We start from the raw sequence: 26,763 nt of genomic DNA, 5'->3' as shown, positions 1-26,763 counted from the left end.
GTACCCAAGGTATGCTTTAGACCTGGCAAACGGGTGGGTCGGGCCGGGTCAACCCGCGGGTGATGTGGGTGCGGGTCACACGGGTCGGGTCAGGAGCAGTGTTTAAAAACTCCTTGACTCGGCAAGGAACTCGCCCGAGTCGACTCCTTTTTACCTCGGCCGCATTCCGCGTTTCACCACATCCGCGTTCCGCGTTTTGCCTTACAGAGTCAATAAACTCCTTTGACTCTCCCGAGTTATGACCTTGTCAACCGTGTTAACCGCGTTCTTGGCAGCGTCCGCACCGAGTCAACAAGGATTTTTCTTGGCCGTGTTCTGCTTTTTTAAACACTGGTCAGGAGATGACCCGCATTTTTGCGGGTCAGAATTTAGGTGACCCGGGCGGCCCGCGGGTGGGCCGGGTCAACCCGCGGGTCACCCAAATTCAAACAGTTGTTTATTTTTGAAAATATTATCACTAGATTTTGATGAGGGGGGTATGGCCACGTTTGTATAAAAGTGGGTTATTAGAACTGAAAAAAGAGGAGATGGAGTGGACTATCTTCTGCCTCTTGCTTGTGTGAATTTCGCACATCAAAGCAGATCGTCGTGCTTCGGTCGCAACATCATCCAATAAGTCATCAGCATCATAAGCGATATTCTTGAGCTTTCCAAGCCATTTTCGAACAGCCTTAGAACTAACTTGCTTCTCCTCAGCATCTTCAACCACGCCTTGAATAAGTGTCACTGCGCTCTCTAACTTTTCAAGCTCCTCCTCCAAAACCCATATTGATTTAATTTCTTGTAATGCCGATTCCTTCAGATTGCCAGACAGTGCATCAAGAACAGGGGATACAAATATTTTTGCGATTTCTGCCATACTCTACCAAAGAAGAAAATCCGTACCAGACGTCTCAGACTCAGTAGAGATGGAGAAAATAATAGAGAGAGAGAGAGAAGTATTAAGTTTAATCAAAAGTAATGAAGCCCACCCGGGTTAGTCAGATTTGTCGGCGGAAAGTTGAGCCTGGATAACGACCATAAGTCTAGCCAAATCAATGGGATGATCTCGGCCCTTCATCTATGATCTCACTTAACCTTCCCCATAGAAAAGTCTTTACTTTACGCATGCCATGTTTGGGAATTGGGAGGGATGGGATGGGACAACCTATCATGTGGATCACATATTAATGGTGGCGTATTTTCTTCTACGCGAAAAAAAAATGTATAGTGGGGCCCACCTATTTGTATGATCTGATTCATTCATCTATTGAGATCCTTGCAGTTGATTAGACTATATCCGAAAAATCTTCTGGCCAATGTATTAAGTGTAAAATGGACAGGTAGTTGAAAAAATCATGTGTAAAATAAGGATAGATTATCCTTATGATCTTATCCAACTGACTTGCGGGTGCCCGCGGGTTAGTTTTGACGGGTCACTAAAACTTAGAACCGTGCCCGCAAATTTGCGGGTGGGTCGGGTCGACCCGCGGGCACGGGTCACTTTTGCCAGGTCTAGAATGCTTCTTCCTTTGGTGGTTTGAGAGATAAAAAAAAAACGTTTCTTTTTTTATAAATAATAAAGGCTACTGATATTCCTACTACCATGTTTTGATAATGACTCAAAATTACCTTGTCTTTTATTATTTAACTATCTGTCAGAAGCTATTACAATTCCCAAAAGAGTAATGCTAGCGAGCCGAACAAATGGGTTCCACCGCAACATAACAAGTGGTGTAAGCCAGCCCACTTTTATACTGCTTTATTGCGCTGTCGGCTCCCTCTCGGGGGCGTCGCATGTCTGCCGTTTTCACGAGGAATAGCCCAAAAAGTGGGTTATTAGACAGGTAATCCTCTCTCTTTATTCTTTTGCATTGGCTTTGCCTGGCTTTTACAATCCTGTCCCCTCCCTACCCTTGCTTGCCCAAATGATGTCTAAGCATCCAAACTGACATAACCATAAGTTTAGTAAAAAAAAAGGTAGAATTTATTTTTGTACACATGGGCACATAACACATTCTCATTGTTCGGCTCTCCCATCAGTCTTACTCTCGGTCATGATATCATTTTCCTTTCTGAGAAACACGAGCGAGACTGAGAGTACGACTGAGCAAGGGCTGAACGAATGGGTTCTCGCCTAGGTTGGCAGAGGGGTGGAGTGGGGTGGGGCCGGATGTTGCATTTTCCTATACAAATAAAAAAAAATCTTAAAAAATATGTCAAAAATCCGGGTGGCCGAACAAATGAATGATTTATGGGACACAAACTATTTACATTGTGGCCAAACAAATGAATGATTTGGATCATCCCATGAAATTGGGTACAGTCCTTTTTGAAAACCACAAACCGTCACACTATAAAATCTCGATTATTTCTGCTTTTTGCCCTCAAATTTCTAAGATATTTTATTGTTAAGAGAGAGAGAGAGAGAGTTAAGGGAAAAAAAAATGCTATAATATAGGTGCTTAAGGAAAAAACGCTTAATAAAACTCACTCTTAAGAAAAAAATGCTATAATATAGGTGCTTAAGGAAAAAAAATACTTAATGAAACTCACATCACGGATAAAAATCCTGGGATTTGCCAAAAAAAAAGGCTAAAAAAATCCTAAAACTTATGGAAAATTTCCCAATTTTCAGGGGGGCAATTGCACCCCGCCCCACGCCCCGCGCCCCTGGCTCCGTCCCTGCTTAAAAGCTAGCTATTAAAGGGAGGGTGCCCAAGCCCTTATATTCCCGTCCACATCCATTCATTCACTGTGGGATATTTGCTTTCGCATGGAACTCCCAAACAATCTCCCCCTTCACGTGGAAGCTATGTGAGTCTCCATCCCGAGGGATTTCTTCCATTCTCGGGGCTACACAGGGGTTACCGCGATCTTCCCTAAGGGATTTTTGTCCATCTCGAGGGCACACAGGAGTTACCATGCCCCGGCTCTGATACCACTTGTTGGGACCCGTGTAGAACTCATCTTTAAAAGCTAGCCGAGGGTGCCCAAGCCCTTATAATTCTAATTCTAACCCCATCCACGTCCATTCACTTTTCTGATGTGGGATATTTGGTTTCGCGGGGAAAGCCGTAGAATACGTTATTAGGGTTTAATTTTACATGCATCTCCCTCTAAATAGAAATTAGAAAGCACACGGGACAAAAAAATATGACAGAGAAAACAAGGGATTCTAAGTATGATGCAAAAACATAGGGTGCGTGTGCGCTCTCCAGTTTGTAAGTCAACACCTTATAAATGTATATTTACTAAATATATCTAAAAGCAACCCTTAGTTTTGATTTCATTAGCTATAGAAAGATTCGAATTGCACTGTTACCTTTACTTTATGACAGGACAAAATGCCCCCCTCGCCACGCCCCCTCACCCCAAACACCCCACGCCACACACACACACCCACACCCACGCACCACCACCACCACCACCACCACCACCCGCACCCGCACACACACACAGACACCCCACATCACCCCAAAAGACAATGTGGATTTCACTATCGTTTTAAATTGCGAATAATATATACATATCTAATTAAAAATAATAATCAGTAATTAGTTAAAAATTAATGGTTACTCGAGAAGTAGGATTAGGGAAATATATAGGCTAAATGTAGTGGATGTTTTAAAGTTGATTTTCAAAAAAATTCCCTAACAATCAAGCCGTTTCCCACGTCGCCATGGCGCAAAGACAACGTTCTACCAAATACACGCAAATGGTTATACATTACTTTGCTATGCGATAAGAGAAGGGAAATGATACATTCATCCTTTTTTTTACCGTGGGACGGCCTCCTCTAATGTAAAAGAGTCGTCATAAAATACACTAAAGGACACTGTCCCAAGTAAAAAAACGGGTGAATATATCACTTCCCTAATAGAAATACTAGCTGAGGACGCAAGATTTGTAGATGCATTTCAAACATGTAGACACGTATCTAACAATAAACAATTTAGATATTTTGTCGCGTATTTGTAATATAGACCATATCACAAATGAGGTATCGGATCAGTCGAAAACTCGTTGGCGGCATCGATCGAAATTCCGTGACGGTGTCGTTTAGTTGTCACCGCATTTTATGAAATAATTTCTTATTAAGGATAATAATAAGCATAGATAAGTAGACATATCGAAGTAATTAGCATAATAATCATAGATGATTAGACATATCAAAGTAATTAGGGTTGCTTATCTGTTATAAGGTGCATGTGGCAAAACATTGGAGAATATTCTAGTCTATATTTAGTAAAAAGATAGATATGGTTGCATGCTTTCTCAGTTAAATATGACAAACACTTTTGGTTTTTTCTCTGTCTCTCTTTCTGCAAGGTTTTGTAGCTTCTCCAAACTCCAAAGATCTCAAGGGCCCTTTTTCTCTATAGATCTTGAAGACCCTTTTCTCCTTTTGCTCATCTGAAGGAAAGGGGGGCCTTGGAATTATAGCTCATGGACAGGTATGTTTCTCTAACGAATAGAGAAAGTGATGAAATGGGGTTTGTTGCCCCCAAAAAATAGTTGCAAAAATTTATTAGATATACTAGATATTTATTCTTTAATATTTCACTTATTAAAAAGGAAAATGTTTAAAGAACAGGAAATATGATGGGGTTTAGATGAATATTTTATAAAAACATATTAAATAGTTTAAAAAATAACAGAAGAAAGATATGCTTGTAATCAAGATTTGCTTCTATGGCCGGGATCGGAAGTGCGTCAAGGGCATTTTTCTTAATTATATGGTTATTTTAGTTATATTAATATTCAATAAGCGCATTTATAAAAGGAAAATGATCAATAAAGATGATCGGTATTTGACATTTTCCATAAAAATCATCTTTGTGTAGCATGCAAGTCACATGAAGTTGATCAAGTTTGTTCTGGATCTTGAACAAAAGTCTGGTTCCCGTTGATCCCACCATGATCAGATCTAGGCCCTTGATCTATAAGGCCTCATGGACCATGTGGGTCACCTCATGATGGACCACTAAATCAATGGTCCCGATTACATGCATGTGTGATTGTTAGGATTAATCCTGATGATGATCACCCTTGTACTCGCTCTTTCTTATGGGCTTCACAAATCCTATTCCCCTAATGGGTTCCAACTTAATCTCTAATTTGTACATAAGCATGTTGCTTAGGTGCTCCTAACTATTTTACCAAGAACCGAGAAATGAATACAAACAAATTCTTATTCAGTGGCCAAAAATACATTTAATTGGCGTCATTTTTGGGTCATTGAAGATCCAAGGCGAGGCGCACAATTTAAATATTTAATCATGTTCGTTAATGAATTCGATTATTTATTTAATCAGTAGATTTTACTCTATGATTCTTATTATTATTTTATCAGTAGGCTTTACTCTATGATCATTTCTTTCTTCTAAGGATAGAACGAGCATTCGATCCTTCGCTAACATATACTCTTAGAAATACATAAATAACCATTATGACAAAAATAATTTTTACTGGTTTGATAAAATGAAAGGAGATGATGTCAGCACTACCATACTTTGATATTGCCACTGAAGCATCTTGTCATTTAGTATTTAAAAAGCTGTCACAAAGTCAATACAGTACCTAAAAAGCTCTCACAAGCCAATTAAAAACGAAAAGACACGCTGGACCCTGCAAACTATTAAAACATGGTTGTGTTTATATCATTTCCCAGAGAAATTATATGGTGGCGGACCGTGAAATCACAAAGGCAGAGAGAGAGAGAACCTGCCACCTTGATTTTAGATCCAAAGAAAAGTTAAAAATGGAGCTTTTGATGGATTTAAAATCAAGGGATATGGTGTTTTCTCTCTCCGACCTTTACATGTAAAGGTCGGCCACCATATAAAATCTCCATTTCCCAAATGAAAACACTTTTGTCATGATGAAAATGCTCTTACTCTTTTTCACACACGTGGCAACATTAAGGCAGTTGTTTGAGGCGAGATTTTACATGGTGTAAGCCCTTATAGTCCAGTATTTTTCAAAAAGTATTGTACGGACCTCATCATAGGATGATCCAAACCGTCCATAAGATGGAACACGATGTAAATAGGTTGTTCCCCAAAAATCATTTCCATAGGATGATCCCAACCCTCCGATCTATAGAGGAACTGCATATTTTGGAAACCTCTGTAGATCGAGGGGTAGGTTCATCCTATGGAAATGATTTTTGGGGAACAACCTATGTAGATCAGAGGGCTAGGTTAATCCTACAGAAATGATTTTTCGGGAACAACTTATTTATGTTGTGTTCCAACTTATGGACGGTTTGGATCATCCTATGATGTGGTCCGTACAGTACTTTCAGAAAAGTACGGGACAATAAGGGCTTACAACATATAAAATCGGGAATTGCTAGCGTCCATCGCAAAAGGCATTTCACGGCTGGTCTGCCACACGTCAGACCAGCCACCTCGTGAATGGAGACAAAAGCTAGCAATTCCTTATAAAATCTCGTTTGAGGCAATCTCAAAATGTAACAATGCTAGGTTCGCTCTGGACATTAAGGTGGTCTTCGTATCGCTTTTTTTCCTCCTAATTAATGCCATGTTTGGCAGCCATATATGAAAGTTTTTTGAAGGGAATATTGGTTTGCCGAGTGGTTGGAGATGGGGAAGGAGGGTAGGAGACTAAGAGAATTGAGAGGGCATGAGTGAGGAGAGGGGGATAAGTGGCTGAAAAAGAGGGAAAAGTAAAACCCTACCCAAAATAGAGTTTTATTTTTCCTTATTTTTCTGCCACTTGACATCACCTCCTCACTCATGCCCTCTCAATTCTCTTTTACCACTTGGTAAACTAATATTCAGTGAAAAAAAAATTCACGGTTGCCAAACATGGCCTAAATGTAACAATGTTAGGCTTGTTTGGGATGTTTCCTTTGGTAGGTTTTAGTAAAGATGATTTAAATGGTTTAATATCATGTGATTGGAATGTTTTTCTGGTTTTGGATCAATTCGCGATGTCGGTGAGGTCACGAGTTGTCCAAATGATATTTTTTCTTTAACCATTTAAACACTTCATGTGCAGGGTTGAAGCCGGTTTCCATTGTATTTGGTTAACTCATTTTCTATGAATTTAAAAAAAATTATATTTCCTTTATTTTTTTAGGAAAACTACAATGTTACTTGACCTTGGATTTGTTTTTTCTCATAGAATAATTTTTCCATAATTTTCAATGACTGTTTGGAAAATCTTAAAAATTGAGAAACTGTAGGAAAAAAATACCTTCCATTTTTTAAAACTAGAGTATAGTTGTTTAATATATTTATCCTTGTGGAGGGGGATTTTTATTGCTTAGGCCATGTCTAGCTATGAGGAAAAAATATTACATGGAATAGTTTGATGGAGATACTTGAGAGGGTGAGAGTGAGGCAGCATGGAAAGCTCCTAAAAACTAAGAAAACTAAAAAATGAATTCTAAATAGGTATTTTCTTTTCACCAGTTTTTAGGGATTTTTTATACCATCTCTGCTCCCACTCACCCAATTCTCAACCATTCCTTACTTCTCAGCCCTTCTCAAATAGTTGGGCAATGAATAGTCCATGGAATAGTTTTTTCATGGTTGCCAAACATGGCCTTAGTGTAATCTTCAAGTAAATGACATGGATGATTCATCTCGATCGTACATCAAGTAGGTCCACTGTGTGTAGGTCATTATGGAAAATATCATTCAATTCCTTAAGGGCCCGTTTGGATGCCGAGAAGATTTTGATTTGGATTTCTCTCCGGATCAAATTCTTTGATTTCCAAATCAACGACTGACAGTGAAAAAAGTCAGATTTCCAAATATGCTGTGGAAATAAGTAATTGGAAATCCAATAATCTGGCAGTTTCCTTCACCGTCTTTGCTCCTCAACCTCTCCCCTCCAGTAGGAAGTACCCCCTTCTCTCTCTGTCTCCCTCAACACGAGCTGGTGGATCTATTCATTTTGTATTCAAAACTCAATTCCAAATCCAAATACAAAATATGGGGTATCCAAACGGGCCCTAAGTGTAGTTTGTGAAATCACAATTCAGAAGCTAAATTCTTCTTACTTCCCACAGTCAACGGAAGCACACTTTCTCATGGTGGCCAAATATGCTATACATTTAGGTGACTATTTTGTTCTAAAAAATGTTTGCCTCTTTTGGTGATCAAATGAGTTTATTTAAAACTCACTAGTCTTAAGTTTCAAATAGAACTTATTTTAATTTTTGTTTAAAACCTTATACATGAAATCAACATAAATAAAACATTAAGCTTATAAAACTATAAACATCTTCCCTAATTAGCAGAAACTTACCTCCGGCCATGACGATTAGGTCCTTATGCTGTGAATTCTGACGATCGGATCCTTTGACTGCGCCAATCTCCCTGAACACGCTTTGATCTGTGTGAAACGATGCTTCTGATCTAAGGAAGGTCTTATGGCTAGATTGAAGGAATCACATGCATTGTTCTTAGATTAGAGGCCCATTTATGATGGAAATAAACTCGTAATGTTTCTCTTTTTCCTCCCATCAAGGAGAGGGATGTTTACAAGAGTCCAATTTGATTTAATTTAAAAAAAATTAATATTTAATTGAAGATAATTTGGCAATTTCTTCTTCTTCTTTTTTCGCAAAGATAATTTATTTATTTTTTATTTTATAATTTCGGAATTATTACTACAATAGAGGTAAAACTCCAATATCAACTCTAATTAAATGAAAGATAATTTGGTGATTATCATTGCAACTCCACTGTCTTCTAGAAGGACTCGGGCATCCAACTTAAGTGTGTGGGTCCTTGTAGGCCACACACATTAATGCTGACATTCTCATTTAGTCCCCCCCCCCCCCCCACGTTTTGAAAAAACACACTTTGGAGTTTTGGATTCGTATTTTGAAAAGACTCATGGCCAATTTTGTCTAATACACTTTGCAAATTTTGAAAAACCTTTAATCATAATTCATAAATTTCCTCAATTTTGTCTTTATTATACATTCTTATAGCATGTCTCAAAACGTTAACCTTATGTGTATCAAGTTATCAAGTTATCTTTAATTACTTGTGACCCTAATGCAAATTAAACCTTCTTCCCTAATTACCTTATGCTTATTTCTTTCTATAGCTCTTCGTTTTATCCCAATGAAGCTTATTACATGCTTCATGTTCACTTTTCTTGTTGCGGCATCTTTAGTTTCCTTATATTTCTCAGTTTTTGGTATTTTCATTTTTTAGACCCTTGCTTTGCTTCTGCTTTCTATATATTTTTTAATAATAATAACAATTAAGTGGATTTGGGAGAATATAAAGGCTAAATGGCCGATTGAGGATGTTTTTGAGGTGATTTTCGAAGATTTCCATTACGATCAAGCCTTTTCCCACATTGCCTTGGGGGCAAAGACGATGTTTCTAGCAAATACAGGCAAATAGCTATAGATTATTTGGCTAATTCATGTGCACGTGGAATGGACGACAAGAATGCTAGGTTGTTAAACCTCTAATATAATAGAAATACTCACTAAAGACTCATGATCTGTTGATGAATCTCAAACATGTATACTATTCGAGTGTGAGAGATCTCACTGTTGGATCATTTCTTATGTTTGGGTGCTGGATTAGGTAGTTAGGCTAGATTAGGAAATTAGGCTAGATTAGGAAACTATGATTAGGATGGTAAGTGGTAACTAAGATTAAGATAATCTATTTCAATAGTAATTTTTGTCTTTCTTTGTTTATCTCTTAAGTGCTCTACATAAACACAGATAGATTGAATGTAATTAGCCAAGATTAATTAGTGGAAATCTTTTTTCCTTATTATGTATCAGAGCAGTCGATTCGATTGACCTAGACCTGAGCACAACACCTGTCACGTCGTTCTCCAGTGGACGGCCCATATAGTCGGATGCCTCCCCTTTTCTCATCTAACTTGTCTAGTTATAAACAATTTAGATATTTCGTGGCATTCTTGTTAGGAATAGAATTATCATAAATGAGGTATCGGATTAGGTGAAAGCTCGTTGGCGGCATCAATCGAAATTCGGCGTCGTTTAGTTGTCGCCGCTTTATATGAAATAATTTCTTGTTAAGGAGAATAATCATAGATGATTAATTGGGCATATTAAAGTAATTAGGATAATAATCATATATAATTAGACATATTAAAGTAATTAGGGTTCATGTTAAAATTAAAGGACATGATGACATGTTAAAATTAACCATGGAATATGCAGGTCTATATTTAGTAAATTGATAGATATGGCTGTATGTTTTTCTCAGTTAAATATGATAAACCCTTTTGGCCTTTTCTCATTATCTCTTTCCTTCTAGGTTTTGAAGCTAGTCCAAACTCCAAAGATCTCAAGGGCCCATTTTCTCCAAGGTTTTGAAGTTACTTTTGGACAGGTACGTTTATCTAATGAAAAGAAAAACACTTGTTAATCAATTTATATGAATAAATAATAAAAGTTGAATCATTTTTCAAGTGACAATGGCAATCTTTTGGGGATTAAAAGGTAGAATCTCATGAAGGATGCATTGGGTTTATTTGATTTTTAGCATTTTTCATTGTTTTTCGTGAACCTTTTTTTCCTTTTTGGTGTTTCCTATGTTTGAAATCTACAGCAGAGAAAGATATTATTTTAAAGTAAAAGATATATGCATGTCGTTTTCTTGGTAGTTGTGTTGAGAGTAAACAGAGAATGAGATGATGTAGCCTTAGTCTTACAATCGGGATTTCGACTTGGGACCATGATCATGTGGGTCACCTCATGTTGGACCACTAAATCAATGGTCCTGATTACATGCATGTGTCCTATATATGTGGGACCCAATGTTGATCTTAAGATGATCTTTCTTGAGTATCTTGGGGCTTCACAATCACATATCTTATTTCCCTGATGGGTTGATCATCCTGCTTGTCAGACTCCTGAAGATCCAAGGAAATCCTTACCAAGTGGAAGGCCCGGATAGACCAGGTGCGGCCCACTATCTCACGGTTTTTGCAAGTTTCTAAAAAAACGTCAACAGAAAAATCAGAGCCTCTCAGTTTGGAAAGATACAAAAACAGAAATTTCTCCTCTTTTTTTTTTTTTTTTTTTCACCAATCAATGTTGTCCTCTTTACAAAAAATAACCTAAATAATAACCTATGATTTGGCCGACACTTTGAATTTATTACTGACACCCGTTACATGTTGTGTCCAACACGATACCTGTGTCCACACGTGTCGACACTCATTTAGTTACTTTTAAGTGTACTGCTAGAAGTGTCAATAGCTTTATATGTATGTACGTGTATGAGTGTGCAATTATTCCTAGATTTTTAAGGGTTTTCATATCAAATACTTCGTATGCGTGTCGAAACTCGGCACACGAATCTATGTCCACACATCATGTTGCTACGTACTTTCTATTTTAGCTATGTCCCCGTTTCTAAATTTTGGGAGTTTGCCGTGTCCGACACTCCATGCCCGTGTCGACACGTGACACTTGTGTCTGTGTCCACAAATCATAGATAAAAACAGTCTAAATGGAAAATCCCTCTACTTCACTAGTTGCTACCTATTACAAAAGAAACAAAATATATATCATTATAGAAAGCTGCGATCTTCCCTCCTCCGTCACATAGAATCCCTCCTAGAATATCTCCTAACTTTCCAAGTTTTCCCTTTGTCCATTACATATAGCATTACATATTTACATATAACTAAGTACAAATATAGACTCTCCTGATTGACGAATTTCTTTGTTTTTCACACATGGGTGTTGCTCAACTTAGTAACAATGGATTCCATCTAAGGAGGTTTCCAGAAATTTGCCTTTCACATCTACTGTCCATAATTAATTTAGCAACATCAACACGTTGTGTGCTGTTCCAAATGAATCAAAATGGAATTAGCACCTCAGGTCCAAAATAGCTGGCCTACATCCCTACCACTCATTTGCCTCTCATTAACCCTAGTTATTATAAATTCTGAGACTCACTTAGCCTATTTTTGTCCTAATTAATAAATAATCAACCCTAATTAATTAGTAAGGGGGGCATGATCCGAGGATGTCCCTTTGTGGTGCGTCTCACCATTTTCCTCCAACGCGAAGTAGTTAGAACTATTTCAACTCTTTTTGTGGAGTGTTTAAGTTGGCCTCCGTTGTATTTGGTTAACTCATTTTTATAGATTTTGAACAAAATCAATATTTTTTTTTCTTATTTTCCAGAAATATCACAACGTTACTAGGCCGTGGATAATTTTTTTTCACAGAAATAAAAAAAGATTTTCTCATAATTTTTCCCTTTAAGCAAATGGCAACTTCTACGTGACCAAAAAACGCCTCTAATCTATCATAATTTTTTATCAATAAGTTTGTAATCTATAAAATATATTCCAACTAGTCGTTTGGAATCATGATTTTGCCAAAAAAATATTTTCAATAAATTAATTAGTACTTATTTTAACATATATTAGAAACGCCGTGGCTTTACATCCAACATATTTGTTTTTGTGTTCTTATGAGAACTTTTCTTACTTTCAAAATGAGAAACAATAAAAGAGTAAGCAGAGCCCAAGAACAATGAAACAAAAAGCTCGACCCAAAATAAGATTGATTTTTTCATTGTGTTTTAGTCACTTCTCACCCTTTACTCATTCCTTTCCTCTTAAGTCTCTCCTCCTCCTACCGCCTTACCCCTCTCTCACCACTTGAGAAACTAATTTATCACGAGAAAAAAATTAACAGTTGCCAAACATGGCTTAAAACTGACTAATTTGTAGGAAAAATACCTTTTAATATTTTGAACAAGAATATACTTCTTTAATATAAATTTTTCTATAAGGGTTTTAGTGGCTTAGTATAAGTTTCACATGAATGACATGCATGTTTAATTTCGATCATACATCAAGTTGACCCACTATGAATGACTCAATTATGAACATGTCATTCCTGAAATAGTCCAAATCATAGTTATCGAAAGCTTCTTAGTTGGGTTGGAAGCTCGCCTGGGCAGTACACTTAAAAGTCTCTAAAGGAGTGTCGACACGTGGGGACACGGGTGTCGTGTCAGAAATTGAAATATTTCGGCCAAAATCATTATCATAATTTTTAACATGATTTTGGCCAGAATTTATGCTGTAACTGAAATATTTCGGTTTCGGTGGTGGCCGAAACCGGCATTGAAACCGAAATTTAAAACCTTGCCCTCACCTGACGTCTCTGTTCACTCACGAAAGTTTGGCCATTGACAATCGAACCGATAAATCACGTGGATCGGGGAAGATCTAATCCCTTCTTTAATTATTTTCATGCTTACTCATTTTGTTCGTTAGATCCTTACTTGAATTTCAAGTCGAACATCATACGCACATTTATTAGAATATATCCAATATATACCTCATAGTCACTAAACCATATTGAGTTTATTATCATATTCATGCTTAATTATTTTATCAAATTTGATTAACTAAATATTGATCATCATTATTGCATGCAATATTTCATTTGCTTGCATTATCTATCAAAGACTCATAAAACACATTTATGATATACACTCCACGTCAAGTATGTATAAAATTCATTGATCTATCCTCTATATATCACACACGAACCTAAATTTAATTACTCTTCCGTCATAAATTACCATGGAAATCCCCACAGTCTTCAAAAATATTATTTTATGGGAGATGATATTTTCACCGCTCTGGAGTACGCATTCGCCCCCTTTTAACGTGATCTGATGTCAAAAAGCATTATAGTTGCCTCCTGTTCACGTTATAAGGGGGCGAATGCGTATTGTAGAGGGGTGAAAATATCATCTCCCTATTTTATTTACAGTCTATATACAGTCTTTTTGTTGTATAGTTTATGCATAGTATAATTCCCTTTTCCTTTTCTATAATTTGAAACCATTCTTTCATAAATCTATCTCGAATTCAACCTCTGTGAATTTGTAATGCACGGTTTAGAATTAAGTCATCTTCGTTGTATATTAGTCAATACCCTCTTGTTATATGTTATTCAAACCCCTCTCTTTACTTGAAACTTCTAAATTGGCTGTTGTTGGGAATTGTAACAGAGAAAAAAAGGAGTACAAATACAAAAAAACAGATGGGATTGTATCTTTGAAAAGTTTAATCTTTTTTGGAAGGTCATTTTGTTTTTATAAATTAATCCAACTTCTAATTTCTATGACCATGCAGAGTTTCAAGTGTACCCGATGAACAAAATGTCACCGATTAATGCTCGATTCGTGTGGATGTTCATCTCTCTGGTGATTTTTTTACCTTTTTTAAAATTTTTTTTTTTAGCAATGAACTAAATATCCTTTTCTATTGAACATAGTCACAACTCACAAATATTTCCAATATTTTTAAAAACATTGTAATATTTTGTAATTTTTTTGATAGAACGACAAAATCTCAAAATTTTATAAAATTTTGAAAATATATCAGGGTATCTTAATTTTTTTTTACCAAAAAAACATTACGAAAATATCTTGATAAGTTCACAATATTATTTGTTGTACTAATTTTATCCTTGACTTTTATATCTTATATACTTTATTTTTTTGTGATTTTTTTCAATATACATCCAAAAATAACAAAAGAATTTAAAATACCCCAAGATATACCCTTCCCGAAAAATTTCCAAGATAAATATTTGTGACTAGTAAAGAGTAGAGATAACCCAAATCGCCTTCGAAACTTGTAAACACAAGCTCATGCAATTTTTTCATGAATTGTTTATAGTGTCTTGGTGATCTTCATAAACTGACATTTTCAAATTAAGTAGTAAGTTCTATATATTTAAATTTTGTCCACAAAGAATGTTTATGTTGTCTTCACCACTGAAGATGCAGGATTTTCAACATTTACGAGTTTTATGGGAGGGTTTTTCTCAATTAATACTATTTTGTTTAAGAGTTTAATCCTTTAATGCGGGATGAATGCAGGGATTTGTTGCAGTGTTATTTCCTGCATTGGTGATCTCAACATGGTATTTTAGAGGTAGACAACTCCATGATGCTGTTGATATTGTTTCGGCAGTTTCCGAAAATTCCCACAAAGATTTGATGAAAGAGATAGAAGACAATGCAAGATCATTAGATCCAATTCACTTCTCTGCGTCTAATTTAGCAAGAATTCTGAATTCAACTCTCAATGGTGATCTATCTTCCTTTTCTGCTATCGAAAACCAGGTTTGTCTGCATTCACAGTTTAAGTCTTGCATATAGTTACAAAGTTTGGATTCATGAAAATTTTGGCATAAATTTCAGAAAAAATCGTATCTCTTCCATGTTGAACACATATCTATCTTTCTATACTATGAGGAATTATATGATGAGTGGGCATACAAACACGTAAAGGGGGTACCATGGAAGTACAACCCTTGATATTTGATCCACCAGCAGCTTCTCAAAAAGTGAGAAGTTGTTGGATCAAATGTCTAGGGCGGTACCCTATTACATGTTTGTACACCCACTCATCACATAAAATATCCTATAATATATATTAAGCATGTTTCTTTCTATTGTCATCCGTTTTCTTTTTAAGAAAAAAATTTATTGGAAAACTTTTCTTTATACCTTATGTTTTGTTTTGTTAGGATGTGGCCTAACACTTCAGAACCAAGCATATCATGGGTGGGGGCCACTATTTTACACTTGCTATGGTGGGCCCACTATTTTACACCTCATGCTATGATGGCGCGGGCCAACATTGTATAACCATACCTATAATGGGTGGGGCCCACCATTCTATACCTCATGTTTTGATGTGGTGTGCCCACCATCTCCACCCAAACCCACGCATAGGGTGCGGGCTATCATTTTACATTTCATGTTATGATGGGATGGGCCACCGTTTTAAACCTCATGTTCTTTATGCAATGGGGCCTGCCATTTTACACCTCAAGTTTTGGTAGGTGAGGCCCACGATCTTAACCCTAACCTATGCATAGGGTGGAGCCCACTATTTTACCCTAATGTTATTGATGATGTGGGGTCCACCATCAATATCCAAACCTATGCATTGGGGTGGGCCTCACCATTTTAGTCCTCATGTTTTGATGGTGTGGGGTACATCATTTTACATCATGCATAGCATGGGACAAGAATACTATATATATATATATATATATATATATATATATATATATATATATAGAGGAAAGTGTTGGTGACCTTAAGCTCACCAAACTTATGGTGAGCTTAAACGCCCAATCACATTGGGGCCTACTTTGTTATGATGATCCAAAGCATTCATTTGAAAGGCCCTTACATAGATGGGGTGTGTACCAAAAATCATCCTAACCCATCCATTTGTGGAGGTCAAAATGGATAGACATTATTTGTCCACAAATCTGCCCATTTTTGTCCTCCACAAATGGAGGGGTTAGGATGATCCTATGGAGCTGATTGTTGGTACACACCCTATATATATATGAGGTATTCTAAACTGAAGGGCACCCTTGCAGAAACAGGGTGAAAGGGTGCCTGCAAGGGTCAGTTATGCATTTCATGCACTCTGACTTTCAACTATTATAAATGCACAACTACTCCTTGCAGCCAATGGGGGCGCCCTTTCACCCCATTTCTACAAGGGCACCATTCATTTTAGAAAAACTCTATATATGTATGTATGTATGTACGTGCGTTTGTATACTCATTTAATAAATAAGATACAACAACAAGCATGGAAGGATGGCTAAGTATATGTATTTGCTAGACTATGTAAATTTTGAATTTCTCATGAGAATTATAAACAACATTTGAGAAAATTGATGAAGTATTTGTCAAATTCACGTTCAATTCGAAAAAATGCGAGGAATTTTTAATTACTTGGGATTTTTAAAGTTTAAAACACGGAAATATTCATCATTTTTTCAAGATTTTTTCTATTAATCGAAGAATTTTGTAACTATGCTGTAGAGTAAGAAACCTCTTGGTTGTTGTATTGTAGGTATCACCGGCTATGTTTCTAGCATTTTCAATTGTTCCACACTTATCACAGATTTCTTATATTGGAGAAGATGGGCTTTTCTTTTCATATTATACAGAAGGAAACCATACGCTTGCACTGTTCGCAAATACTTCGTATCCTTCATCTGGGTCAAACCCAAATTCCACTGTGTATCGTTGGTACAGTCAGCCAGTAAATGATATCGGGATGAGATATGGGGAAGCAATTGATTCAACTCCAATCACACTTGTAAACTCAAGTTGGTTTAATGATGCTTTGGATAGTGAAAATGGTTATGCTATTTTGGGGTTGGGATGGGGCAAATTTCAAGAGCCTCTATTTCTATCCATGGCTCTGGTAAACAATGTTCTTCCCCGAGGTCGGTGGGGAGTGATTTCTCTTGGAGTTCCTGTAAAAATCTTTACGAATTTCGTGTCTAGTATAGACCTTCATGGAGGGGACTTGTATATGGTTACTGCAGATGGGCATTTACTTGCAAAGACTAGATTTCCATACGAAAATATGGTGATCAGTAATATGACAGTTTCAGTGCAAATGACAGAATCAGACAATTTTGACCTTCCTTGTAATCTCAACAGTTTTTCAAGCAATGGTCTTAATCAATTAAGTGGATCAAATGAGAAGATTTGGGGTGAGCAATACACATTTTATTGTGCTCAACTTGAGATTGCCGGAGTCCGATCGGTATGTTGTTACTCATTGAACTTTTATTTCCTTTTGAACAAAAATTGCTGCTTTATTGATTATTAGAAAGAATATTCTGATATTCTCATAAGGATTACTGAACTCGTTGTTTTCAGTTCATTTTAGTCATTTTGTCGATTCCACTCTAATGGGCATTCCATTTTTCTGCCAAAGTGAAATATTTTAGCGTATTTTCCATTTTGGAAAAGAGAAGATAAAGATTTAAAGAAGTCAACAATTTTAAGTCTGGAATAGAAAATAGAAGTTAAAAAACAACAATAGAATACAGTAAAGCAAAGTAAAACTACATATTTCATTCAAGCTACCATTTATTAATATTAGTTAACCACTAGTTATAATCAACATAGCATGAGTATCATCTATACAGTGTTTTGTTGTTGTTAAATTCCCCATTGAATGGTGTACGGTTATTCAACTGGGGAGGCCTCTAAGGCCATCTAACCTTTTTAGATGAAAAAAAAAGGAACTAATCAAAATTCAGAAAGATCAAAACTAGAACAATATGGAACAGAATGGTATTGATAACTATGAAGTTATTTGTAATTTGTGATCCTACATTGATTTGGTTTCATATATTTGACAGGCATCTATATTGGCTCAAAATTCAGAAAGATCAAAATTAGAACAATATGGAACAGAATAGTATTGATAACTATGATGTTATTTGTAATTTGTGATCCTACATTGATTTGGTTTCATATATTTGACAGGTATCTATATTGGCTTTGCCTCTTCTGCGATTCCCAGGTCATGTTCATAGGCAGAATGAGATAACAATGATCATGATGGTATTGATGCTTGCCTGTCTTTTTATTGTAAGTCTCTTCTTTGTACTCTTGATTATTAGAGCTTCCAGAAGAGAGGTATTCCTTTGTGCTGCACTTATTAAACAAATGGAAGCAACTCAACAAGCAGAGAGAAAGAGTATGAATAAGAGCATTGCTTTTGCTAGTGCTAGTCACGACGTGCGAACCGCTTTGGCTGCTATTACTGGTTTAATCGAGCTTTGTCGTTATGAGGTTTCCCCAGAGTCAGAGTTGGAAACGAACTTAGTGCAGATGGATACTTGTGCATCAAACCTCTTAGGTGAGTTACAAAATGATACTCTGTAACTCACAATTTGAATTTGAATGTCTCTCGTTTGTGATCTCTCTTATTGAAACTTGTTGCATGTTTTGTAATGGTTTCATTAGTATTGTTTTTGGAATTTGTACTGATAATTTCTTTTCTTTGGGTGATGTTTTCCTTGTAAACTTATGTTTAAACTTTCATTCTTTGTTTATTCGTTCTTACCTATGTTACATGGATTCTTTTGAATGCATGAAGAATCCGTGTCGGGCACGTCTCATATTCCAATACTTATGGATTCACAGTGACAATTCTAGGCCTCTTTTATTTTTATTTTTCTGAATACCATTACCACAACCTTACAATTACTCAATGTTAAGTTTTATCCATCCTAATAGTATGTTTTTATATGAAAATAAAACATTTTATTCGCTCAACCTACTAAAGATTTTAAGAAATTATTTATTATATTAAAATTACAGAATTAATTAACATATATTGGTGAATCCACGAATCATTCTTTTTGAGGTTTGCCGAATCCGGCACTCGATACCTGTGTCGGATTCCCTTATGCGTATCTGTAACATAGGTTCTTATGGATATTTTTGAAATTTGTGCAGATAATTTTTTTCTTCGAATGATGTTTTCCTTGTAATCCTCTGTTTAAAATTTTATTCTTTGTTTATTTGTTCTTATGGATATGTTGAGTTTCATGTCATAGCAATCGATTTTTAATTTAGTAGGTTGTCTTATGTTACTGACAAAGAATCTGTGTATCTTCTTTTTTGTGAAAATTAACTTGTTTCAGGAATACTGAATTCTATTCTTGATACAAGTAAAATAGAAGCAGGGAAGATGCAACTGGAAATGGAGGAATTCGATTTGGCCAAAGTTTTTGAGGAAATAGTTGATATGTTTTATGTTGTTGGTTCGAAAAAAGGCTTGGAAGTATTGCTGGATCCTTGTGATGGATCAATTATGGAAGTTTCTCTCATTAAAGGTGACTGTGGAAGACTTAAGCAGATCTTATCTAACTTACTCAGTAACGCAGTGAAGTTCACATCAGAAGGACATGTTGTGGTGCGTGCTTGGGCCAAGAAACCAATTTTAGAAAACTCCATTCTTGCTTCTGACCATGGTGGTGGTTTTTCCAAGTTATATAATTTCCTATCACGCTTGGTCTGCAAGACCAATTGTGTTTATGATGACTTGGGTTCTCTTCATACGGTTCAACAGAGTCCAAATTCTATTGAGTTTACTTTTGAGGTGGAAGATACAGGAAAAGGAATACCGAAGGAGAAGCAAAAATCAGCCTTTGAGAACTTTGTTCAAGTCAAAGAATCAACTTCTAAAGGACATGAAGGCACTGGCTTAGGACTTGGAATTGTTCAATCTTTGGTAAGAAATAGCAACATATTGTTTCGTACAAGTGAATATTCCATAGTTTGGTGTTTGATCTTACTCATTCCATTAGTGTTTTTTATTATTTTCTTAAAAACATTGTGTGGTCTACAATCAAGGTCGATGATTATTATTTTTTCATTATAGTATTTTACATTTTTGGTGTTCACCTCTTTCTGACCAGTTGATATTTAGCATGTTCATACCAATAGAAAAGAAATTGTGTGAAGTCTTTGTTTGAATAATTGATGTTTAGCACGTTCTTGATATTCTCTAAGTTCCTACTTAGCATGTTCTTGCTTGCTTTAATCTACTTTACAGATCTTCAATAATATGTTTCAGGTACGCCTAATGGGTGGAGATATCAGCATTGTGGATAAAGAGATTGGTGAAAAGGGAACTTGCTTTAGGTTCAATGTTTTCCTAGAGACATGTGAGAACACACACTTTTCTACTTTAGAAGGAGAAGATACTAACTTGCTTGCAGATCAAGTCCCAATTGGACCAAATCAACCAAATGCATTTGGTACCAATGTCCCAAATCCTCGACTAAATATTTCGACCCCATTGAGTGTTTGGTCTACAAATAGTAAAGGTAGCAAGAAAGAAGGCTTCTATTCAGTACTCTTAATGCAAGGTGCGGAAGGGAGAAGAATTGCAAAAAATTGGATGGAGCAACATGGGATAAAAGTATGGACTGTCAGTCAATGGGAACATTTCCATCCTGTACTTGAAGGTTTAAAGCAAAAATTGTTCCCTAATCCATCTGATCCTTCGACGAAATTTGAATTGGGTTCACACAGTGGCTACTCAAGCAGATCGCCATCCAATAGATCTCATGGAGGAGAAAAGGAAGGATATGCGAGTACCAATGAAGGGAGTAACTATTCTCTGTCCCTTAATATTCACACTAGAGATATTCTTAAAAAGCCAAGCTTTAAAAGTTCTACAAGTTACGTACTAATTGTTATTGATATGAGTTGTGGGTCTTTCATGGAAGCATGTTCACTATTGGCCAATTATGGTAATGAAATTCCTAATTCTCAATATAAAGTTGTTTGGTTGGCGAATTCGGATACTCCTAGCAGCAATTTGAGAAGGCTAAAAAACAGACAAGCTCCATGTGATCTTATATTGCAGAAACCTTTTCATGGTTCTCGTCTATGTGCTGTTCTAAGCCTTTTAAAAGAGTTTGGAGGAACAAGTGGAGGTTACACACAAGAAACAAGGATGGAAATTACAGTACAAGAATCACAACCTCCTATGGAACCTGATCCATATATTAAATCAGATAAAAAAGCATCAACTTCTCAATCTAGTCATCCCGAAAATCAAATAACAAGAGTGGGAGATGGACCAAGTAGTGATAAGCCCTTGAGTGGAATGAATAGTGATAAGCCCCTGAGTGGAATGAATAGTGATAAGCCCTTGAATGGAATGACTATCTTAGTTGCTGAGGATAATCTTGTATTACGCAAGCTAGCGTTTTCTATTCTTACTCGACTTGGTGCGACCGTTGAATTAGCCGAAAATGGCAAAGATGCCTTAGACCTAGTTTGCAAGGCTCTACATGAAATTACTGGTGATTACAGTGGAGGACATATGAATCACATGATGCAAGAAATTTCTAAAAGCTTCTCGTATGATATTGTTCTCATGGATTGTGAGGTAATATGACTATTCTTTATTTTACTTACTTTTTGAGATAATTAGTAAATATAGATTGCATGGCTGTTGGAATAGAAGCATGGGAAAATGGAACTTTGATTAGTAATGGTGAGCAGTAAACTCTTTGTTATGCTGAACGAATATTAAGTTTAGGCAATAACATAGAAAACAGTTGGTAAAAATATTATAAATTCTAAGAAAAGAAACTAAATACTTCTGACCATCAGTCTTTTTTGTCTGTATCTTTATATCTGTGTGGAATTTCTATTAAACATTATAGACTACAACGATATGTACTTGCAAATCTGAAAATTCATCAGTAAATTACATAAGTAATCAAAATTTATCACAATACAAATAACATAATCTATTTTAGCTAGCCTCGGAAAGATTATTATAATGGGCACAAGAGAAAATACTTGACCTATTTTTATCATGCGTTGATACAAGTAGATTTAATATGTAGACTAGACTCAAGAATCACTTAATATTTGGGGATACTGAAACTATGGTCAAATGTAAACATGTTTACTTTGGTAAGAACTTAGAAGTATTGACTAATCAACTTGATAGCATCTATGATATGCTGGCTGCCACATTTTAGTTCTTAAAGTAACTCTGATTTTATTTCAAGATGTTTATAGAATATGATGATTTTCATGTGCTCAATTGTTTTTAACTACAATTCCCCTGTCCTCTTCTTGAGTCTTTACAACAAGTCTTACACCCCCAAAAGCTACCTAATGTTGTTAACTCAACAAGTGGCATGTACTTATTCTCCATCACATTGCCTTCCAATTTAACCAATGTGTTATTTTTGTGTTAGTTTCACAACTATTGTTATCCTTATTGTTGCGAGGAGAATGACCTAATGTACGTTGTATGCTATGGAACTATAGAGTCCAATTATTCCTCAAGGTAATCAACTTATATATGATAGATCATTTCTCTTATGCTTCTCATTTCTTGAGGACATGAATGAAATCTACTGATTGCTAAGCATTTTCTTATTTCTTGGTGATATTTATGAGTATTTCAATGTCTAGCCATTACTTATTATTACTTCTCAGATGCCAATAATGAATGGATATGAAGCAACAAGACAGATAAGGATGGAGGAGAGGCACTATGATATTCACATCCCAATTATAGCACTAACTGCTCATGCCATGGCCGAGGAAGCAAACAAGTGCATCCAAGCTGGAATGGATTTTCATTTAGTGAAACCATTAACAGCTGATCATCTGTTGGATGCAATCCGTAACATCAATCGTGGCTGAAAATATGGGAAGTATGGATTGTTCTTTATATATAGTTATTCCAAACAATGATCAATCTTCTTCTTTGATGGAATAACAGTCATTCCAAACAATGATCTCGTACAATATATGTTGCTAAAATTACAGTTACAGTTATAGTTAATCACCTGCATAAAGTTACTAGAACAGAAAAGTGAGCCTTTCCCATAAATTTCAATGGAAGGTTATAGATGAAAATCTTTTATTTATCTACCAAAATTGGTTTGTTCTGAGTTGGTTGTGCTTGTCAATTCACCAATTTGAAATCCTAGTGGAAAATGAAAACATAACTTAGAATCTTAAGGCGTTCTTCCATCTAGTTCTTTAATTAGTTATTTCATTGTTTATAAAAATTCCAACTTGAGGGTGAACGAATTCTATACATGCATTACTGTATTTATGCTAAATGGTGTATGTGGTATTCTATAAATATACTCTCTAGATCACTTCATCCATGTTCAATTCACACTTACGATTTTTTTTTTAAATGTAGCAACTTTCTTCTGGAAAAAAAAAAAAAAAAAAAAACACTACAGATCTCCAAGTGTAGGAGAAAAGAAGGCCTTAAAAAAATAAAAAAATCAGAGAAATTAAAAGACTATACATCTCTTAGTCTTTGCAGGCTAAGGAAAACTTATTGCATCTCTTAGTGGGTGCATTAACTTTCCTTCACCTGCAAGAAGAATATATACCTAAAGCAAAGAAGCAAGGGTGCCACAAAGGTCTCTAACCATGAGGACATCCAAAGATAAGTTGAATTGAGTGGTTTTAGAGCCATGGAAGATTAGAGAAATTGAATATGAATTGAGTGGTTTTAGAGCCACAAAAGGTCTCCTTCCTTTGCTTTTGCTGCCTGCATATGGAAGTGTTATTTCAATTCTAACCTTGATGGTCTCGTACGTCAACTGGGATCCCTCGGATGGCCTCCTTTGGCTGAGAGAATGAGATTTGAGTTCTCCCCTCCTTTTGGTCAAAACTATAGATCGACAATCCCTTGTATAGGGCACGGACCTCAGCTTCTATGGACTCAACGGTTCCAAAAAGGTCTAACAAAATCGTAGACGATGTCTTGCAAAAAAAAAAAGAGCTATAGATCTCTCGGATTGAATTAGAGAATACCCAATGAACCCTATACCAGTTGAGAACTTCACCCCATAGGTACTACGCCAAATTGCAATGGTTGGAAAGGTGTCAAGATGATTCCTCATCTGAATCACACAAATAACATTTGGTCACCAAGTGAAACTAATGCACTTTCAATCTATTCTGCGTAATGATTCTGTTAAGAATCACCATCCAACTAAAAGCTTCATCTCTTGTTGGAACAATGGCTATTCGAACTTTTTTTCAATTAAAACAAGAAGTTGAGTGGCCACCTAGGAATGGAAAAAACAATTTTACTATGAAAATGCCACTTGATTCCGGTTCCCATATCATTATGTCAAGTTGATCCAATTGAATGTAGATCTCCTCCAGTATGCAAAAATTATTAGAGTAAATTATTTCTTGGTACCCTGATTTCTTTTAGTTTTGAAACATTGAAACACTAAGAACACTAGGCCCTGTTCGTTCTGGATTTTGAGAGCTGTATGAATGATGGAATAATGATAATTTCTACTCAAATTTAAATTTGTGAGAGATACAAATGGAAATGGATTGATTAAAAAAGGTCAAGTAGCCATCCTAGCCGAATATACATATTATTACTAGGAATGTGATAGAAACAATTCCTGGCATCTTGAATCGGTCAGGAATGGAAAGGATTCGAACCTCCAGGTTGTTAGAGGCAGTGAGAAGAAAAGAGAGTCGGTGGAACTTGGTTGCTTGAAGCATTACATGGGTTGCATCTAAGTGGAATGCTAACACGTTGCCTCCAGCCCCTATTTATACAAGGAATAAATATTGAAGGGATAAGGATGAGAGAATAAGAGGTTATGGGTTTCAGCCCATATGGGCCCAAACACCTGGTCCATCATCTATGGGCTTATATTAGAACATATATCTAACAATCTCCTCCTTATGTTCTAGATATAGCACGATCCATAGATAGAAAGTGTGATGTTCAAACAATATATTGAACCGTCCACATCACATTACCATAAAAGATCTGTAATAAAAAACACAAATACTTTTATGAACAAACAAGAGTTTTATATACAATAAACTCAACCAAAATGAAGTTTCATATATACATGAACCTCACTGATCTCAGAAAAATTCATTCATAGGGTATGATTCTCATCAAGATCCAAAAAATAAAGTTTCACATACTAGTGAACTCTATACACATACTGAAAGAAGGCACTCAGTCTTTACAATTTTAGAAGATTTACTCATCAAGTAAGTCATCTTCATCAAAGTCAAGATGCGCTCCTCATTTTTCGCCAATCCTTGTGAATTACCACAATATGGATTCCATGAGAATGAATCCAACCATTTGTGTAAAACATAAATTACACACATGAATGGCTGAAAAAGTATCGGTATCACTCTCACCATAAGCATCATTGTCAAGTTTCAATAAAGACCAAAATAGCTTGTTTTGTAAAGAACCATTCAATATAATTTTCAAGTTTCAATAAAGAACAACACCAAAAATTGGTTTCTTTTGCAAACAACCATTTCATGTTTCCATAAAATGTTAAGTCGTCTTATCCATATTTGAGTCAAGTTGAATAATCAAGTGTGGAATGTCCAACCCTTCCCAAACAGGATAACCAAGTTTGAGTTAAGTTCAACCTATCTCAAAAGAGGGTATATCATCAAGTGTGGAATGATATACAACAACTTTAAACAGTTAAAGAAAACATATCAAGTGCTTATCTTGGGCCATAAGGAAGATTCGACAAAATTCAGATAAACATGGATAATGTAGATTAGTATCCATAACATGGATTATAGAAGTTAAGTCTTTTCTATAAAGGCTTTAACTTAATTTTCCTCTGTCTTTACAGACTTTAATCCCATTTCCTTTACAGTTTTGAATGTTCGATCTTTATTCAATCCTTTTATGAGAGCATCGGCCATATTATCCTTCGATCTTACATCAATCAAAGTGATAATCCCGTGTTCAATGAGATAATTCAGCATGGCATGTTTCAGCCTAAGATGTCTCCTCTTACCATTAAAGAGCGAGTTCTTCATAATCGTAATTGTAGCTTGATTATCACATAACACACTTAAGGAATTAATCCTTAACCGAGTCAATGGAATGTCCATAATCATATTCCTTATCCACTCTGCTTCTTCTGCTGCAGAAGCTAGAGCATAAAGTTCTGATTCCATAGACGACAAGGCAATACATGTTTGTCTTTTCGACTTCCATGCAACAGCAGCTCCACTCAGGGTAAATATATAACCACTGGTAGACTTATTATCTTTTAATTCTGAGCCCCATGAAGCATCAGAATATCCTTCCAATACATGAGGATGGCCACCATAACAAAGAGCATAATCTTGAGTACCCTTAAGGTATCTCATCAGCCTCATAAGGGCATTCCAATGCTCATGGCCAGGATTGCTAGAAAAACGACTCAGCATTCTAACTGTAAAGGCTATGTCTGGCCTAGTGCAACTCATAGCATACATGAGACTACCAATCATTCTAGAATAACCTATCTGATTCACACTGTCTCCTTCATTAGAGATCAACTTCTTAGTATAATCAAATGGTGTCTCAATCGGTTTGCACTCACTGCATCTC

The 26,763-nt window shown here is 36.0% G+C and overlaps 2 protein-coding genes across 2 annotated transcripts; one reads left to right on the top strand and one right to left on the bottom strand.

Moving 5' to 3' along the window:
- Positions 1 to 457: 457 nt before the first annotated feature.
- On the bottom strand, positions 458 to 859 carry LOC143853832 (putative disease resistance protein RGA3). Its single transcript, XM_077363549.1, has one exon. It carries the CDS (start codon positions 857 to 859, stop codon positions 458 to 460), a length of 402 nt encoding a protein of 133 aa, XP_077219664.1.
- A 9,346-nt stretch (positions 860 to 10,205) lies between these two features.
- LOC143853831 (histidine kinase CKI1-like) lies at positions 10,206 to 23,214 on the top strand. Its single transcript, XM_077363548.1, has 8 exons — positions 10,206 to 10,211; positions 10,278 to 10,352; positions 14,892 to 15,137; positions 16,900 to 17,604; positions 18,336 to 18,711; positions 19,502 to 20,091; positions 20,437 to 21,762; positions 22,833 to 23,214. The coding sequence occupies exons 1-8, from the start codon at positions 10,206 to 10,208 to the stop codon at positions 23,040 to 23,042; spliced, it is 3,534 nt and encodes a 1,177-aa protein (XP_077219663.1). The 3' UTR covers positions 23,043 to 23,214.
- Positions 23,215 to 26,763: the final 3,549 nt, after the last annotated feature.

This window comes from Tasmannia lanceolata, unplaced genomic scaffold (genome assembly GCF_043159265.1).
Source record: "Tasmannia lanceolata isolate RefF3 unplaced genomic scaffold, GAP_Taslan_0.1 ptg000020l, whole genome shotgun sequence".
In the NCBI taxonomy this organism is placed as follows: Eukaryota; Viridiplantae; Streptophyta; class Magnoliopsida; order Canellales; family Winteraceae; genus Tasmannia; species Tasmannia lanceolata.
The sequence above is the reverse complement of the archived record's forward strand: the minus strand, read 5'-3'. Positions and strand labels throughout refer to the sequence as shown.

What these genes read in the sequence shown, in the direction of transcription:
- LOC143853832 (XM_077363549.1), bottom strand. Translation starts at nt 859, where the DNA reads ATGGCAGAAATCGCAAAAATATTTGTATCCCCTGTTCTTGATGCACTG.
- LOC143853831 (XM_077363548.1), top strand. An exon ending in TTGAAGTTACTTTTGGACAG is followed by an intron (nt 10,353 to 14,891) that starts GTACGTTTATCT and finishes GGATGAATGCAG; the next exon opens with GGATTTGTTGCAGTGTTATT. An exon ending in TTGTTCTCATGGATTGTGAG is followed by an intron (nt 21,763 to 22,832) that starts GTAATATGACTA and finishes ATTACTTCTCAG; the next exon opens with ATGCCAATAATGAATGGATA.